This window comes from Chelonoidis abingdonii, chromosome 3 (genome assembly GCF_003597395.2).
Source record: "Chelonoidis abingdonii isolate Lonesome George chromosome 3, CheloAbing_2.0, whole genome shotgun sequence".
NCBI lineage: Eukaryota > Metazoa > Chordata > Testudines > Testudinidae > Chelonoidis > Chelonoidis abingdonii.
Genome location: NC_133771.1, coordinates 192,628,423 through 192,645,292, shown reverse-complemented (window position 1 = coordinate 192,645,292; position 16,870 = coordinate 192,628,423). Strand labels below are relative to the sequence as shown.

Sequence of the window (16,870 nt, the reverse complement as noted above, 5' to 3'; positions counted from 1 at the left end):
CATCTGTGGTTACTAGGAATGGTTTGTCAAAGTCTGGGGCCCTTAGCACAGGGTCAGACATGAGTGTTGCCTTAAGCTGGTTAAAGGCCTTTTGACACTCATCAGTCCACTGAACTGCATTTGGCTGTGTCTTTCTGGTCAGGTCTGTCAGTGGGACAGCAATTTGGCTGTAGTGTGGTACAAATCGCCTGTAGTATCCGGCCAAGCCTAAGAATGATTGGACCTGTTTCTTTGACTTTGGGATAGGCCACTTTTGAATAGCATCCACTTTGGCCTGTAGGGGGTTGATAGTTCCTTGGCAATGACATATTGTTCCATATTTATGTCCCTAAGAGAGTGTAATATTGCAAAGCACTGATCTGCAAAATATGTTCTATGGGCACATTCAGAAGAGATAGTGAATGCTGTAGGAAAAGTGAAGGAGTGGGTTATAGAAGGGGATGTGGTTCAGCAGAGGATCTCTCTTTTGTAAGTTGTTCCACAAAATGAAAAAGTTAAGCTACTGGCCTAAAATAAATTGAGGCATCTATTTATTTTCTGTATTAGTGATTACATCATTTGAAAGTTAAAATTGATTTTTCTTTATATTGGAAGTGTGGATCATTTAGCTTCAGAGTTTTTACCTTGTAAACAAGTTGCAAATGCACCCTCAAAATATCTCGTCTTGTTGATTAGTCTGATTATGTTAGTCAAAGAAGTAGGCAGCATAAAGACTACATCACATACTGGATGCATAGATCCTGATTCTCAGCTGCACCCAAGGGGTATACAACACAACTTGTGGGGGGAAAAGAGGTGCAAAGGTGGCTTCGTGGCACCTTTGTACTCCCCCATTCCTAAACTGGCTGTATTGGGCTGGTTCCCTGGAGTGAGTTAGAGCAGACTACATGCTGTTCTAATTTACACTAGCTGGCAATAGCCCCATGCTGCCATCATGGCAATCAAGGATTGCTGAACTGGTCATGCCCCCTTTCCCCAGCTATGTCCCTTACGCTGACAGTCATGAATGTGGATAGTATATGAGCAGTTAGACCAGTTCTACAGCAACAAAGCATCCATTGCACTGGAGTGATCCTCTTGCAGGTGGCTATGTGGCTTTAGGTTTGCTTTGGACAGTGGAGCAACAAAATAGCAGCCCTAACACAGACAAGAATCTGGGGCACATTCTGTACCTCAGAAAAGAGCAAAATTATCTATTTAAAGTCTCTTGGTTATTCTTTTCAGCTTGACCCAAGTTCTTGAACAGAGAAATGTAAAAATCCCATCTGGTCAACTCTTCTATCTTACTTCAGAAAACATTATGTATTTGCTCAGATACCATACCATCAGCAGTTAACGTTTATAGTACCTGAGACTGGTCAGTGTGAATTCTCCAAAAACAATAGAGACGCACCTTAAGCAGAATCATAGATCCATCAAAATTAGGCTATTAGGCCCCACTCTAAATATTTTTTTCTTTGTCCTGGAAGTTTTATCATTGACCTTAATGAGGCCAGAATTTCACTCTCTGTGTTGACAGGTATCTGAGGTTGTAAACAGTATTCATATCCTGTCCATGTCAGTCTGCATCTGCTGAAGCTGCTGCTGTGGTGCTTATAACTGTTGCAGCATTCTAATGTACGTGCTGTCTCACCAGTGCCATATAGAGAGAGGGGTTATCACTTCACTGTTCTGGGATGTGATGCCTCTGTGTAAGCAAACTAAAATCACATTAGCTTCTCTTTGTGGCTGTATAGCAATGCAAGTTCATATCACTTTTGCACTCTGCAATTCCCTAGGCCCCTTTTCAACATTGCTGCTTTCCAAGTATCTCTCTCTCATTTAATATCTTTCTTCAGATTATTATTCCTCTGTTCTGTTAGGTTGCATTTTCCAGTCTGATTTTATTTCTTGCCGATATTTCTAACAACTTCAAGGTATCTCTTATTATTTCTGTCGTCTTTGATATTTGCAACACTTCCCTAGTTAGTATCATCTGTGAATTTAATTATTGTGCTGTTTATCTTTTCTTCCAGATAAATGAGACCAGGTTCTGATCTCACATATACTAGTTTTACACGAACTTAATTGAAGTTTCACCTGATTTACAGTGGTCAGTGAGATCAGAATCAGAGTTATCATGCTTGTGTGTTTGTGTGAACACTCACAAATATATAGTGACCTGGATGTTTGTTTTCAGATGATTACTTATTCCTACTGAAAAACTGTCCTAGTATTGAGCTAATTCATTGTCTAACTCAAGAGTGGAATGAGAAACCAGCATTATTATCCATTGGGGCTACGATCCTCTCACTCATTGATACTGATCACAAAGAGCATGGTTTACAACTGTTAGAGGAAATAAACATGGGTGAGAAGAGTAAGTACAGTAAGATGTAATTAACAGACACTTATAGTGAACTTATGTAAATGTCACATTTCTCTATTTTAATTACAGTATCTGGGAAGTTCCAGAGCAATTCAATTGTAAATGACAATAAAATGAATACAAAGTTATTGAGGTCGCAATCATTTAATTGTTAGGGCCGGTGCAAGGAAGTTTCGTGCCCTAGGCGAAACTTCTACCTTGCACCTGCCCCAGCTAATGCCCCCCCCACGGCAGCTAACTCAGCCCCCCACCCAGGGAGCCCCCCACGCAGCGGCTACCCCCCCACCACAACAGCTAACCCCTCTCCCCCCTGTCTCCCATGTCAGTTACCCTGCCTGGGAGACTTCCCCCTTTCCCCCCCTTCCCCTATGGCAGCTAACGCTGCCTGGGGAGACTCCCACCCCCCGGCAGCTATCCTCGCCTGGGGGGACGATTCCCCCCCTTCCCCCACTTCCCCCCCTCCCGGCAGCTAACCCTGCCTGGGGAGACGACCTGCGGAAACTAACCGTGCCTAAGTAGCCCGCCCCAGCTCACCTCAGCTCCGCCTCCTCTACTGGGCACATCAGCGCTGCTCTAATTCTCCTCCCAGCCCCAGGCTTGTGCGCTTGATTGTGTTGGAGGAGACTTTAGAGCTAGGCTGTGGCTTCAGCGGAGGAGGCAGAGCAGAAGTGAGCTGGGGGCAGGAGCGTTCTTCCTGTGCGCCCCCCCCCTCGTTATTGTGGGCAGCCCTTCTCACGCGACCCTCCACCCAGCTCACCTTCCACCTCCTCGCCTGAGGGGGCTTTAGGCGCCCCCAACCACTAGACACCCTAGGCGGCTGTCTAGTTTTGCCTAAATGGTTGCACTGGCCCTGTTAATTGTGTTAACAAATTTAATTCAGCGAATTTAAGAAACACATAGTTAATCTTCTTCCCTTTGTACCATGTGTCCATTGACACTTTCCAGAAACCCCAAATCCTAAATTATGCGTCATTGATGCTCCTATTTCCCTAATCGTATACAAGAGAGTTGTTAAAATAACTAAGTACCTTCTTTTACAGTGGGCCCAGTTCTGCAATCTCACTACTCATAGTACTCCTTTGAGATCAAAAATAAGTCTTTTGCCATCTTGCTACAGCCTGCCTTGCTCAGTCCTGTGTTCAGATTAGCACTTTTGGTAGGGTCTGCTGCAAGTTCCTGTACTTCTTCTTAAAGTTAAGGACCTTTCTGACCATGTAATTTTGGCAACTTGACCTATTTGGTTTTCCCCTTGCAGTGATGATTACTTCCAACTTGATGGCCTTATCCTACTCCACTGAAGTCAACAGCAAAACATCTATTGAACTTAAAAGAAAAAAAAAAAGGGCAGAACTGGGCCACACACTTCCAGTCTTTCTGCTAGTTGTAGGGTTTTCAGACATGATTTTTCAGTGCTGTGGTAGATGTGGCGTTTTAATCTTTATAATAAAGTAAACCACTATTTTCTGTGGATTTTGATCAGTTATCTCTTTATTTGGTCCTTGGCCTTAGAATTTATCTAACTGGAAAAAGAATTATGATCTATAGTCATTATCCCCTAAGATCATGCCTCTTCTGTCCTTTGTTTATATATAGCAAAGCAGAAACGGACTAGGGGCAAATACTATGCCACCACATATTTTTTTTTCTTCATCAGATGCACGGAACAAGTATTTTTAAATGATACCGGTCTGTACCTTGGAAGGTTGGAAGAAGATCGCAGATACATGTGCAGAAAATAGCATGAAAAATTGTCTCAAGAAATCCTCTTCAATCCTTACCTCACAGGAAGGAGTGGTCAGATTTTTCATTGGATGATGATGATGATGTAAAGATAATGGAACACATTCTTGTGTAGTTCTTCTTGTAAAGCAATTGAGGGAGCTCTAACAACATTCCAACCTAAGTATTGTTTTAGTTGCTTGTATGAATTATAGTTAAACATTGATCACTCATTGATCACTCAGAGCTGAGACTTCTTTTTGCCATCAAACGTAAATTAGTTGAATCATCACGAAGTTCCCTTGCCAATGAAATTAATAAAATTTTGGGACCTCTGGAAGAAAGGAAGACAGTAGCTCCTTGGGGCCACATTCTTGCTTTCAGAGATATTGTGGACAGTTCCTATTAACTCCAGTGAGTGTTTGCACGTGCACATCTGACAATGAATTACACCATCAGAGACAATCATGATCCTACTTGGTTCATATTTCTGGCTAAGAGACTGGCATTACAACCTTGGAAGAAGGAGCTATTCAAATACGACCTTTGCCAACAAATAACTGGTTTGCATTAGCAGAGCTTTTCAAAGGTGTGGGCATGAGAGCTGGAAACATCAAATACCAATATAAATGGGAAGAATGCACATCTGTATTTTATTTATCCTTCATGTAGTGTAAACTGAAATTAGATCATGATCACTTCAAACAACGGTTGTCCTTTCAACCAGTTCTTCTATGAGGTCCTTACTACTCATCAATACCAAAATCTAAAATGGCGGACACCTCTTGTTGGTTCAGCAGCTATTTGGTGAAGAAACCTGTCAGCTATCACATCCTGGAAATCTGGGCCCTGCTATATTAGTAGCAACTTGTCCTCAATCTGTGTCTAGGAAGTTAAAGTCTCCCAATAATATACAATTCCAGTAGAATTTCATTTCATTAAATATATTAAAGAGTGTCTCTATCCATACCCAGATTGGATTGCTGGGGGTCTATGATACTCCAAGCACTATCCATGGGAACCTTTTTTTTCCAAAGTGATTTTGAACCAAACAGACTGTCTTATCCAGTCCATCCCTTATTAAATTTTTTTACAGTCTACCTCATCATTAGTATTACAATGCCACTGCACATCTTTGCCTTTATTTCTGTTCTTTCCTGAACATCACATACCCTTCAATATCTGTACTTCGTTCATGACTATTATTCTACTATATCTGTTATCTCTGTTATAACTGGTTTCACTTCCTGCATCAGTACTATTAGTTCATCCTTTTTGTTACCAGGATTCTTGCTTCCTGTACAAACATCTTAATTGCCAAATTGCCACAGTCCTGCCAAATTGGTACAGTTATTTCTGCCAGTATCACCTACTGATTGTTAGCTTCATTAATATTGGCATGATCTTTCCCCTTAATGTCCATTCTCCTACCCACTGCTGTTCCTTTCTCCATTGCTGTATCTTTCTTACTTGATTTTACTCCTTTCTCAATGTTAATTCAGGCCATGGATTACATGAGCATTTCCCGTCTCCCTGAGTTCCTAGTTTAAAGCTCTTTTAATGAGTTGTGCTAACCTCCATCCCAGAAGTCTGTTTCTTCTTTGTGTGGGTGCTCCACTCTAGGTGTCGGAGTGTCCCAGCACTGTTGATCGGAGATTTTCAGTAGCAGTGCCTGGTTGGGACTCAGGCTCTCAGTTGGTATCTCCCATCTCGTTGGAATCTTCCTGAGCACCCGCGTCCTGCACCCCCGTCAGTTCCTTCTCAACCGTCCCTGGCTGAAGACAGGACTCGGGGCAGTACTGCTTCTCTTCCCTGGTCTCTGCAGGAAAAATTAACAAAGAATACAGAAATACGTATGTTACATCCCAGTTGTTTCCCTTCTGTTAGTATAGTTACATAGTTTACTTAGTTACATAGTTTAAAAAAATACTTTTTCTCTTCAGGCTTGTCTCCTGCTGAGACACTCTCCTCTGTCATTTCTAATTCACAATGCCAAGGGCTTCAGGATTCAAAAAGTGTTTCCTCTCAGGACTCCATGCTACGGTGGGATGGGCACTCACATTAAGTGAAATACCTCAGGGAAACCCACATCCCCGCAAAGTGCCTCCACTATATGAGCCTCAAGTCAAGGGCTTGGTGCGACAGGCACCTGCGGCTTACAATGCTTCTCATGGAAAAATCCCTGCAGCTGCTTTCGGAGACGGAAAGTTAAACCTGCTCCCATACGCTCCCCGACCAGATCTGAACTGGTTGGGAACGTTGCTTCACCCTCTCTGTAACAGAGGCGAGAAGCATGGCAGTCTCATAGGAGAGAGTCTGACAAGGGTAAAGGGTCTCCTGTGAGATCCTTAACCTCTGTGCTGAAAGAGCCACAGGCAGGTGCCTCAGCTCTTTCTACAGCCTCAACTGCGGCTCCCACAGACCGTGGAGGCAGGAACCCAACCTCCCATACAAGGAAGGTTTCTGCGGCACCGACTCCCTTTGCGAGAAAAATAGCCATGATGCCAGCTGTGCGTTCTGCCCTGTTGCTAGGAAAAACATGGGCACCAAGCCTGTCTCCTACCCCAGCACCAGCAGTGGACCCCATGCAGGACACCTCCAACAGACCCGCGGCACTGCTGACACTTTCACTTTCACCTGCTAACATGCTAGAACACAGTCCAGGCCCAGCACAGCCCAGGGAGCAGGAGCAACAGTTCCTCTCTGTGTGACCTCTCAGTGCCGCCTAAGCCTAACTCTCTGCTTCTGGAAACACAGGGCTCATTCTTAGAACAGCCGTTCTCAGCACCTGAGCTGGCTACCTTCTCTGATATCTAACCCGATGTACATTAACAGGCGGAGTTCTCCCCACCTGCGTCTCCTCCTCTACTGGAACCTCTCCCACTTCAGTCTGTAGTCCACAGCCACCAGCCTCAGTTTCCCTACTTCGCCCCCCCATGGGTGGCATCTGGGTTCTCCTACCCTATGCCTTGGCCTCAGTGGTACCCTTGGCCATATCTTCCTATCACTCATCCTCAGACTTCTGTGCCTCTATCTCCAGCTCCATCCACTTCTAAAGTACCTCCTGAGAACGTGAGCTACGAACTATATCCTGACTCACCGAACCCTAATTCTCCATCTGCTCTGGATGGAGCCGTCTCTCTCCCCCCTTCCGCCTCCACAATTTCAAGAGCTTTTCAAGAGGGTGGCACTCGGTCAAGACATCCCCCTAGAAGAGGTTCTGGAGGCACAATACAAACTCCTCAGAATCCTTCAACCCTCTGCACCCACAAAGATCACGCTCCCTATAAATGGAGCACTCCTAGAACCAGCCAACATTCTCTGGCAAACTCCAGCTTCTTTATTACCAACCTGCAGAAAGGCAAAACGTAAATACTATGTTCCTGCTAAGGACGCTGACTTCTTATTTTCTCACCCACAACCGAACTCTCTTGTCATTGATGCAGTCGCACATAGGACGAAACAGCCACAATCTCGGCCTACCCTGCAAGACAAGGACCTTAAACTCCTTGATGTCTTGGGTCGCAAGGTTTACGCGTTCTCCACTCTACAATTCAGGATTGCAAACTACTCTGCACTCCTTGCCAGCTACAACTTTGATAACTACAATAAACTTTTTGAATTTGCCTCCTACATTCCAGAGGACAGGAAAGAGGACTTTAAATCAATTCTGAGCAAGGGACAATTGATTTCCAGAATGGCCCTACAAGCCTCTTTAGACATGGCGGACAAAGCAGCCCGTACTGCTGCAACTGCTGTGGTTATGCACAGATCTTCATGGCTTTCTGCATCTGGCATCCCTAAAGGTCTGCAGACCAAAGTGGAGGTCCTCCACTTTGATAAAGACAAACTGTTTTCCAAAAAACCCAATGAACTATTTCACACCATGAAAGATTCTAGAGCGACACTGCGCACCCTAGGTAGTCACCCATCTCTTCCCAGGAGACAACAATACCAACCCTACCTACCGCACACAGAACAATATTATTGGCTTTAATCCAAACCATACGACGTAAATAGGAATCGCGCTAGATCCCCTAAGCTCAGACAAAATAAATCTTAAGCAACCACCTCCCGCCCATCTGGGAATAAACAACAATTCTGAAACGTTGATCGAGGGTCTGCACGACCACCCCTTGATTCCACAGCCTACTAGCCCATTTGACCACTGCCTCCAGAGTTTCCAACATGCCTGGAAGCAAATTACATGGGACCACTGAGTCCTCAAAATAGTTCAGTCCGGTTAATCTATCTCATTCATATCCTATCCTCCTACCCTTCCCCCTTCCCTTTCTCTCTTCAGGGACCCCTCTCATGAGCACCTCCTTCGTGTAGAAGTGGCGCACCTCCTCCAGCTAGGCACAGTGGAACGTGTGCCAATGCAACATCGAGGGAAAGGGTTCTACTCCCATTACTTCCTGACTCAGAAAAAAAATGGGGGATGGAGGCCTATACTAGACTTATGCCGACTGAACAAATTCATGAGGGTACAAAAATTCAAGATGGTCACACTGGGCACAATAATTCCTGCACTGGATCAAGGGGACTGGTTTACAGCCCTCGACCTACAAGATGCTTATTTTCATATATCAATTCATCCAACTCACAGATGCTTCCTACGATTCACAATCGGTCACAACCATTTTCAATACAGATTTCTTCCTTTCGGCCTCCCCACAGCACTGAGAGTCTTTTCCAAAACTCTAGCCATGGTCGTGGCATACCTCCACAAACATAGGATCACACTTTTCCCCTATCTGGGGAAATGCCGATGGTGAAACACTTCAAGCTACCCATTTCACCATCTCCCTCTTTCACAGCCTAGGCCTCCAAATAAACATCCAAAAATCCACCCTGACACCTACACAACAGATAGAGTTCATCAGAGCTCATCTCAACTCGATCCAGAGCAGGGCCTCGCTCCTATATCACCGATTCCTCACTATCACACAGCTCATACGCATGCTTTCTGTTCGTCCCAAGACACAGGCAAGAATCTGTCTACAGCTCCTTGGTCACATGGCAACCACCACCTTCATGGTCCAGTACGCCAGGTACACATGAGATGTCTTGAGGGCTGGCTCAATTCCAATTTCAAACCGAACAGACACACCTTAGGGACGCTGCTAACTCCTCCTCCCCATGTTATAGCTTCCCTACATTGGTGGACAAGACCAGAAAACCTCTGCATATGGGTTTCCTTCCAGCAACAATCTCCAACACTCATGCTCACCAGTGATACTTCCCTAATCAGTTGAGGAGCGCATCTAGGGGGACATAGGGCACAAGGCTGGTGGTCCACATCAGAGACGCACCTACACATAAATCTCTTTTTGCTCAGAGCAGTGAGGTGAGCATGCCTTCACTTTCTTCCCCTCATAAAGAGCAAATCTATTCGGGTCTTAACAGACAACATAGCATTTATGTACTACATCAACAGACAAGGGGGAGCCGGATCACATTCCCTTTGCATGGCAGCTATCCAACTGTGGAATTGGTGCATACAAAATCAAATACAAATCATCGCTTCCTACCTATCAGGCTGCCACAACACTACTGCCGACGCACTCAGCAGACCCTTCTTGACAGAGCACGAATGGGAACTGCATCCCGCAATACTTCAACAGCTCTTCTTCCTCTGGGGCACCCCATCAATAGACCTCTTTGCCACAACCCAGAAAAAATGTCCCCTGTTTTGCTCCAGAGCGGGACTCGGGACTTCATCCTTAGGAGACGCATTCCTCATTCTGTGGAAGAACTCTCTCTTGTACACCTTCCCACCAATCCCTCTACTCCATAGGTTCTTCAGAAGATTGTAGACAACAAGGCCCGGGTCATCCTTATTGCCCCGGCTTGGCTGAGACGGATGTGATATCCTTACCTCCTCCGCATGTCCTCCCGTCATCCATGGGCTCTTCCCAACAGGCCAGATCTCCTTTCCCAGAACAACGGACGGGTTCTTCACCTCTAGCTCCAAAAGCTCTACGTCACAGCCTGGTTCCTTCATGGTTCCAAACTCATGAACTAGCCCAGGGATCGGCAACCAATGGCACGTGTGCCAAAGATGGCACGTGAGCCAATTTTTAATGGCACGCTGGGGCCATCAACCTGTCCCCCACCTTTTCCCCCCTTCCCCTGGAGCCCTGCTGCCATGCACAGCACTCTGGGAGTCAGGGCTGCGCGCTCCCATGGGGAAGCGTTTGGCTCATGGGGAGGAAAAGATGCTCACTGCTCATCCGGAGCCCTGCTGCCGCACACAGCCCCACCCCGGCCCTCAGAGCGCTGCGCGCGCTGTGGCAGGGGTCCGAATCAGCGGGGAGCCTCATGGTAAGGGGTCCGGGGCTGAGGTGAGGATTGGATAAGGGGTGGGGGCAGTCAGGGGACAGGGAGCAGGGTGGGTTGGATGGTGGGGTGGGATCCCGGGTGGTGGTGGTTAGGGGTGGGGGGTCTGTGGAGGGAGCAGTCAGGGAGCAGAGTGGGGATGGGGCATGGGAGTCCTGGGATCTGTTAGGGGGTGGGGGGTGGATAGAGGTCAGGGCAATCAGGGGACAGGGAGCAAAGAGGGTCCTGGGGAGACAGTTAGGGTGGTGGGGGTCTCTGGAGGGAATGGTCAGGGGACAAGGAGCTGGGGGGGGCTTATCAGGAGGTAGGGGTGTGGAGAGAGGTTGGGCAGCAGGGAGCAGGGGGGTGTTGTATGGGTCCAGAGTTCTGGGGGTCCTGTCAGGGGGTGGGGAAGGGTTAGATAGGTGTGGGAGTCCGGGGGGGTTCTGTCTGGGTGCGGGGGTGTGGATAAGGGTTGAGGCAGTCAAGGGACAGGTAGGGAGTAGGGTCCTGGCAGTCAGGGGACAAGGGGCAGGAAGGCTTAGATAGGGGGTGGGGTCCCAGGAGGGGGTAGTTGGGACAAGGAGCAGGGGAGGGATTGGCGGAGCAGGGGGGGCAGTCACCCAGTTCTCTGCCCTGAGCCCTGACGCCCCCCACACACACACACCCAGCCCTCGGCCCTGAGCCCTGTACCACCCAGCCCTCTGACTCTTTCACCCCCCGCATGACCCCAGCCCTGACTCCGGCACCCCCACACATACCCAGCCCCCCTACCCTGACACCTGCACCCCCCTCACATGTGCCTAGTCCTCTGCCCTGACTTTTGCACCCTCCCATCCCATGCACCCTGCACATCCCCATCCCCACCCTGAGCACCAGACGGGAGCTCCTGCACCCCCACTCACATTCCCACCTGTACTCCTCACACCAAATGGGAGCTGCCCAGTTAAGTGTCCCCACACCCAAACCTCCTGCCCCAACCCTGAGCCCCCTCCCTCATTTAGCTCCTGGCCAGGCCCTTCACCCCCAGCCCTGTGCTCGGTCCACTCCCACCCTCAGCTCAGTGCAGAGAGAGGAAGAGAATGGGCCAGAACCAGGGAGAAGGTAGGTACCCACTGTAGTGGCAGGGCCGGGACCCCAGACTGGCAGCGGGTGAGCGGGTCTGGCAGCCGAGATCCCAGCTGGCAGGAGCCACGGATGGAACCCCTGAGCGGCAGTGGACTGAGCGGCTCAGCCCACTGCCCGTTGAGGGTCCTGGCCGTGGCCCGCACAGCCTGCTGCCGGTCTGGGGTTCTGGCTGCCAGACCCTTCCCAGCTGAGGGTCCCGGTCCAGGCCCCACTCAGCCCATGCATTGGCCTAGATGAAACAGAACCCAGACCGCAGCGGGCTAAGCGGGCTGGCGGGCATGTAGATCAACATTTTAATTTAATTTTAAATGAAGCTTCTTAAACATTTTGAAAACCGTGTTTATTTTACAATACAACACTAGTTTAGTTATATAATATATAGACTTGTAGAGAGAGACCTTCTAAAAAACATTAAAATGTATTATTGGCACACGAAACCTTAAATTAGAGTGAATAAATGAAGACTCGGCACACCACTTCTGAAAGGTTGCTGACCCCTGAACTAGCCTGTTCTGAGCAAGTCCGATACGTCCTCATGCACAGTAGAAAAGTTTCCACTCGTAAAACCTACCTGCAGACAGGGCGGGTGCAAGGATGTTTTGCACTCTAGGCGAAACTTCCACTTTGCCACCCCTCGAGTCCTATGGCAGCTCCCTGCCCCCCCACTCTGAGGCACCCCCCACCCACGGCAGCTCCCCCCCTCTGCCCTGGGGTGCCCCCCCATGGCAACTCTCCCCCTCCGCCCTGAGGCACCCCCCTCGTGGCAACACCCCACCCTAGTTCAACTCTGCTCCATCTCCACCCCAAGCACACCTTTGCCGATCCACTTCTCCTGCCTCCCAGGCTTATGGTGCCAATCAGCTGTTTGGTGCCACAAGCCTAGGAGGGAGAGAAGCAGAGCGGGGCAGCGTGATCAGAGGAGGAGGCGGAGCAGAGGTGAGCTGCGATGGGAAGCGGTTCCCCTGCATGCCACGCCCCTTCTTGCTGCCAGCGGCCCTCCTCGCACCCCCCCTCCCCGCCCCAGGTCCCTCCACCTAAATGCCGATGACGACCGGGGCAGCCGAAAATCCGGCCACCATGGTCGCCACCAAATGACCCGAAATGCCGCCCCAGAAATGCTAGCACCCTAGGCGACCACCTAGGTCGCTTAATGGGTTGCACCAGCCCTGCCTGCAGAAGTGGAAATGTTTTGCCCTTTGGCTCACATAATCACTTAATGCCCAATATGGTAACCCTCCCTAAGATTCTAGACTACCTCCTGAAACTAAAACAGGGCAGACTTTCGTTCAGCTCCATCAAAGTGCACCTGGCGGTGCTTACCACCTTCCATGACCTCTTAGGTTATTCACTCTTTACCCACCCCACCATAAAACAATTTCTCATGGGCCTGCAAAATCTGTGCCTGAAGTTTACCCAACAGTGGCTACATGGAACCTTAACTTTGTTCTTCACACTCTCATGAAACCTCCACTTGAGACCTTGGCTACCTCCTCTCTTCTCCATATGTCCATGAAGGTAGCTTTCTTAGTTGCAATAACATCAGCAAGGAGAATAGGTAAAATAAGTGCCCTGATGGCCCATCATCCCTACACAATCTTCTCCAAAGACAAAGTCACTCTGAGACCACATCCTAAATTTGTCCCTAAGGTGGCATCCACCTTCCACCTTAACCAACCTATATATTTACCTACTTTCTATCCCAAACCTCACAAAACTCCAGATGAGGCAACTCTGCATACTCTCGATGTCAGGCGAGCAATCGCTTTTTACTTAGATAGGACTAAGCCATTTTGTAAATCTCCACAACTCTTTGTCTCCATCACCGAAAGATCGAAAGGTACAGCTATCTCTAAACAACGTCTGTCCAAGTGGATCTCTGACTGCATCAGATCTTCTTACCTTATTCAAAATATTCAACTGCCTGAAGGCATTAGAACTCATTCCACTCAAGCTCTGTCGACATCCATTACCTTCCTACATAACGTACCCATTTCTGACATCTGTAAAGCGGCTACATGGTCCTTTGAACACACGTTTGCCAAACACTATGCTATCACGCAAGACACCAGGGCAGACACCATAGTAGGCCATACGGTACTCTCTACGGTACTCACTGCCGCATCTCCAAAGTCCCACTGACCATAGGGGGAACTGCTATACGTTCACCTAGAGTGGAGCACCCACAGGGACAGCACTTGAAGAAGAAAGGAAAGTTGCTCTCCTTGCAGTCAGTAGCGGATTTACCATGGAGCCACTGGTGCCATGGAGTCTGGCCCACACTTCAGGGGGGCCCCGACCAGGCCCACTCTTCTCCACACACCCTTGCTCTCTCCTGCAGGGGGCAGAAGCTTGGTGCTCCTTGCAGTGAGGCTCCTGCTGCAGTAGGGCAGCCAAGCTCCCCCTCCCCTGTCTCTTCTCACAACTTTTTCCCTTCCCGCCCTCCCCTTCCCTGCTGCCAATCAGCTGTTTGCCAGCAGGAGGGTGGGGGAGGAGCACAGCTGCAGCATGCTCATCTGGGGAGAGGAGGCAGAGAAGAGGCGGGGGTGGGGGCTTGGGGAGGTGGGTGGAAAGAGCATACTTACTCTGACTGCAGAGTTGCATAGCCAGGATGAAAAAAGAAGGTGCTGCTCAGCTCTGGGGACTTTGCAGCTGGACACCACCTTCTGGGTCCTAGTGCTGGTTGAGCTCCATTCTGTGTGCTAGGAACCATCCTTCATTCTGTACAACAGTGAGTGCCCATGGTGGGGCAGGCAGGGCAGGGGGACAGAGGCAGTGGGGAAGGAAGGGGGTGGGATGGGGAGGAGATGGAATGATGGGGAAGGGGCATGGGATGGTGAAGAGAAGGGGATAGGGCAGGGTTCGGCAACCTTTGGCATGCAGCCTGGCAGGGTAAGCCCCCTGGTGGGCCAGGCCAGTTTGTTTACCTGCTGCGTCTGATTCAGCCGATCGCGGCTCCAGGCAAATGTGGGGCTTCAGGATGAGGGATGTGCTGGCCGAGGCTTCTCGCAGCCCCCCATTGGCCTGGAGTGGCAAACCACAGCCAGTGGGAGCCGCAATCGGCCGAGCCTGTGTACACGGCAAGTAAACAAACCATCCCGGCCCGCCAGGGGGCTTACCCTGATGGGCCACGTGCCAAAGGTTACCAGTCCCTGGGATATGGGAAATGGGGGTCCAGCATGTGGACCCCCTTGGCAGCAGCTGGTGCTCCCCTGTTAAGCAGCCCATGAAACCCTCACCCTGACAAGCCCCACCTCCCCTGCATCTGTACCACTCCGATGAGCCCCCCCAGACACCCTCCCCACTGAGCCCCAACCACCTACACCTAGACCTCCACCCAAATGAACCCTGTCGATAAAGCTCTATATTAAGCATCTTCACTTCATATGACTTTGTATTATGCCTCTTCATATAACCCTGTATTAAGCTATTTTCATACAACTTTGTGTCAAGTCCTTTGATATAGGAACTTTGTATCAGATCCCTATGTAGAAAAACTTATAGAAAACTTTGTGTTAAACCTTGATATAATGTTATAGCCCCTAAGGAGAGTTAAAGTAGAAGAAAAATGTCTTTTTGCTAGGAGTCTACAATCCCCACACTCCCTTAATCAATTGGCATGTTGAATGAATGAGGTGTGAATGAGCAAGGCGTGGAAGGCAAGCACCTCCAGACAGCTAGTTGGAGAGAGGATGGAAGCCAGACCCAAGGACAATCAAACTTGTCAAGTGGGCTCACTAAAGAAGAGCAGACATATTGACGGCCTCCGGGTGGTGGTTTAGAATCAAGCATCTTCTTTTGGAAGCAACCTCTTTGAACAGTATTGGGACAACACCCAGAAGGAAGAAGCACAAAGGACCAATGGACACAGATTTTGAATCTGGTACAGATTTGTGTGAGATGGAAGCTGCTATAAATGTGAGGTGTCTTGCAGAGGACCCTGGGTCTTGTCACCATCGGAGCATTGATCCAGATCGGCAGAAGCCTGGCTCCACCCCTCCCCTGTCTAACTCACTTGGCCAGTGAAGTTAAGGGGAGCAACTAGTTGGTAACAACAAGACGGAATCTTTTTGTGTGTGTGTGTGTGTAGTGCATGAGTGTAATACAGATAATATGCATATGGTACAGTGCTGATTGATACATGGATTACCAATGAATGTGGCGTTTGCCTTATTCCCCTTGAAAAGATCCCGTGCAGTACTTTAAGTACAACAACCCCACCTCCCCTGCACCCAGACTCCCCCTCCGCTGCTGAGCTCCAACCACTTTCACTTGGTCCCCCCTGCAGACTCCGATTGCCCCTGCACCTGGAACATCCCTGTGCATCCAGATCCCCCACTGAGCTGCCTGCACCCAGACTTCCCCCACAGAACCTTCTTACACCCATCTGGATACCCCCACACTAAGTCCCTCTGCACTTGGATCCTGCTGCTGGGCTGAGCCTCCCTGTCCACATCTGGCGTCCCTGGCACAAAAGGGGCAGGACCCCAGGGTGTTTCTGGCAGGCCTGGCCCTTGTGCTGTGTCAGGGTCAGGTTCAGTCTCACTGTCAAGTCCCTGCCCCAGTGGGGCGGGGACACTTTCAGCTATTCTCCACCTCTATCGCGCCAGTGGCCTTATCATAAGCTCTTTCCCAAATCTGGACCTTAGCGTCCAAAAATGTGGGTGCCTAGCATGAACCTCCAAGCTTAATTACCAGCTTGGATCTTATCTCGCTGCCACCAGACAGGGAATTACAGCGCCTGCTCGCTCTGGTCCCCCACTTTCCCTGGAGGGACCCCAAGACCCAGAAGCTCTGGAGTCTTACCGCAAGGAAAATAACCACTCCCTTCCCCCCTCCTCTCTCCCACTCAGAGTCTTCCTCTCTGGGCTAACCTGAGAGTACTGATGCAATCTCTTTACATCACAATACCAAGAACATGTCTCCTTATTTCACAAAGAGACAAACCCCAAATACAACGAAACAGAAGATATCATTCTCTTCCCCTCCCACCAACTCCTGGTGCTGGCAGAGCTTACCCTCCGTAGATCTACACAAAGAGAATTCCCTCCCTTCATTCCTTAGCCTACCCAGAGAGAAAAACTCAACAAGTCTTAAAAAGAAAACTTTATATAAAAAGAAAGAAAGAAAAAAAGACATCAGATGACAATACAGGGCTATTGCTTATAAGAAAAATATGAATAAACGGTCTGATTAAAAAGATATCCAGTTTTGAAACATTCAGCAAGCTGCACACATGTAATAACAACCAAAAAACATAAAAGCCTATCTTGTTTTTCTAACCGTACTTACAATTTGGAGAGAAGAATTAGAGATAGAAAGACCTTCTCTTAGCTG

The 16,870-nt window shown here is 48.8% G+C and overlaps 1 protein-coding gene across 3 annotated transcripts in view; it reads left to right on the top strand.

Annotated features, from left to right (window-relative positions):
- CLHC1 (clathrin heavy chain linker domain containing 1) overlaps nucleotides 1–2,523 on the top strand; it is a 29,685-nt gene extending 27,162 nt beyond the window's left edge. For all 3 annotated transcript variants that reach the window (XM_075064422.1, XM_032773299.2, XM_032773300.2), the window contains one exon: nucleotides 2,180–2,523. In XM_075064422.1, coding sequence (XP_074920523.1) covers nucleotides 2,180–2,379 — 200 coding nt within the window. In that variant the 3' untranslated portion in view covers nucleotides 2,380–2,523. The remainder of the gene's footprint in view (nucleotides 1–2,179) is intronic.
- Nucleotides 2,524–16,870: the final 14,347 nt, after the last annotated feature.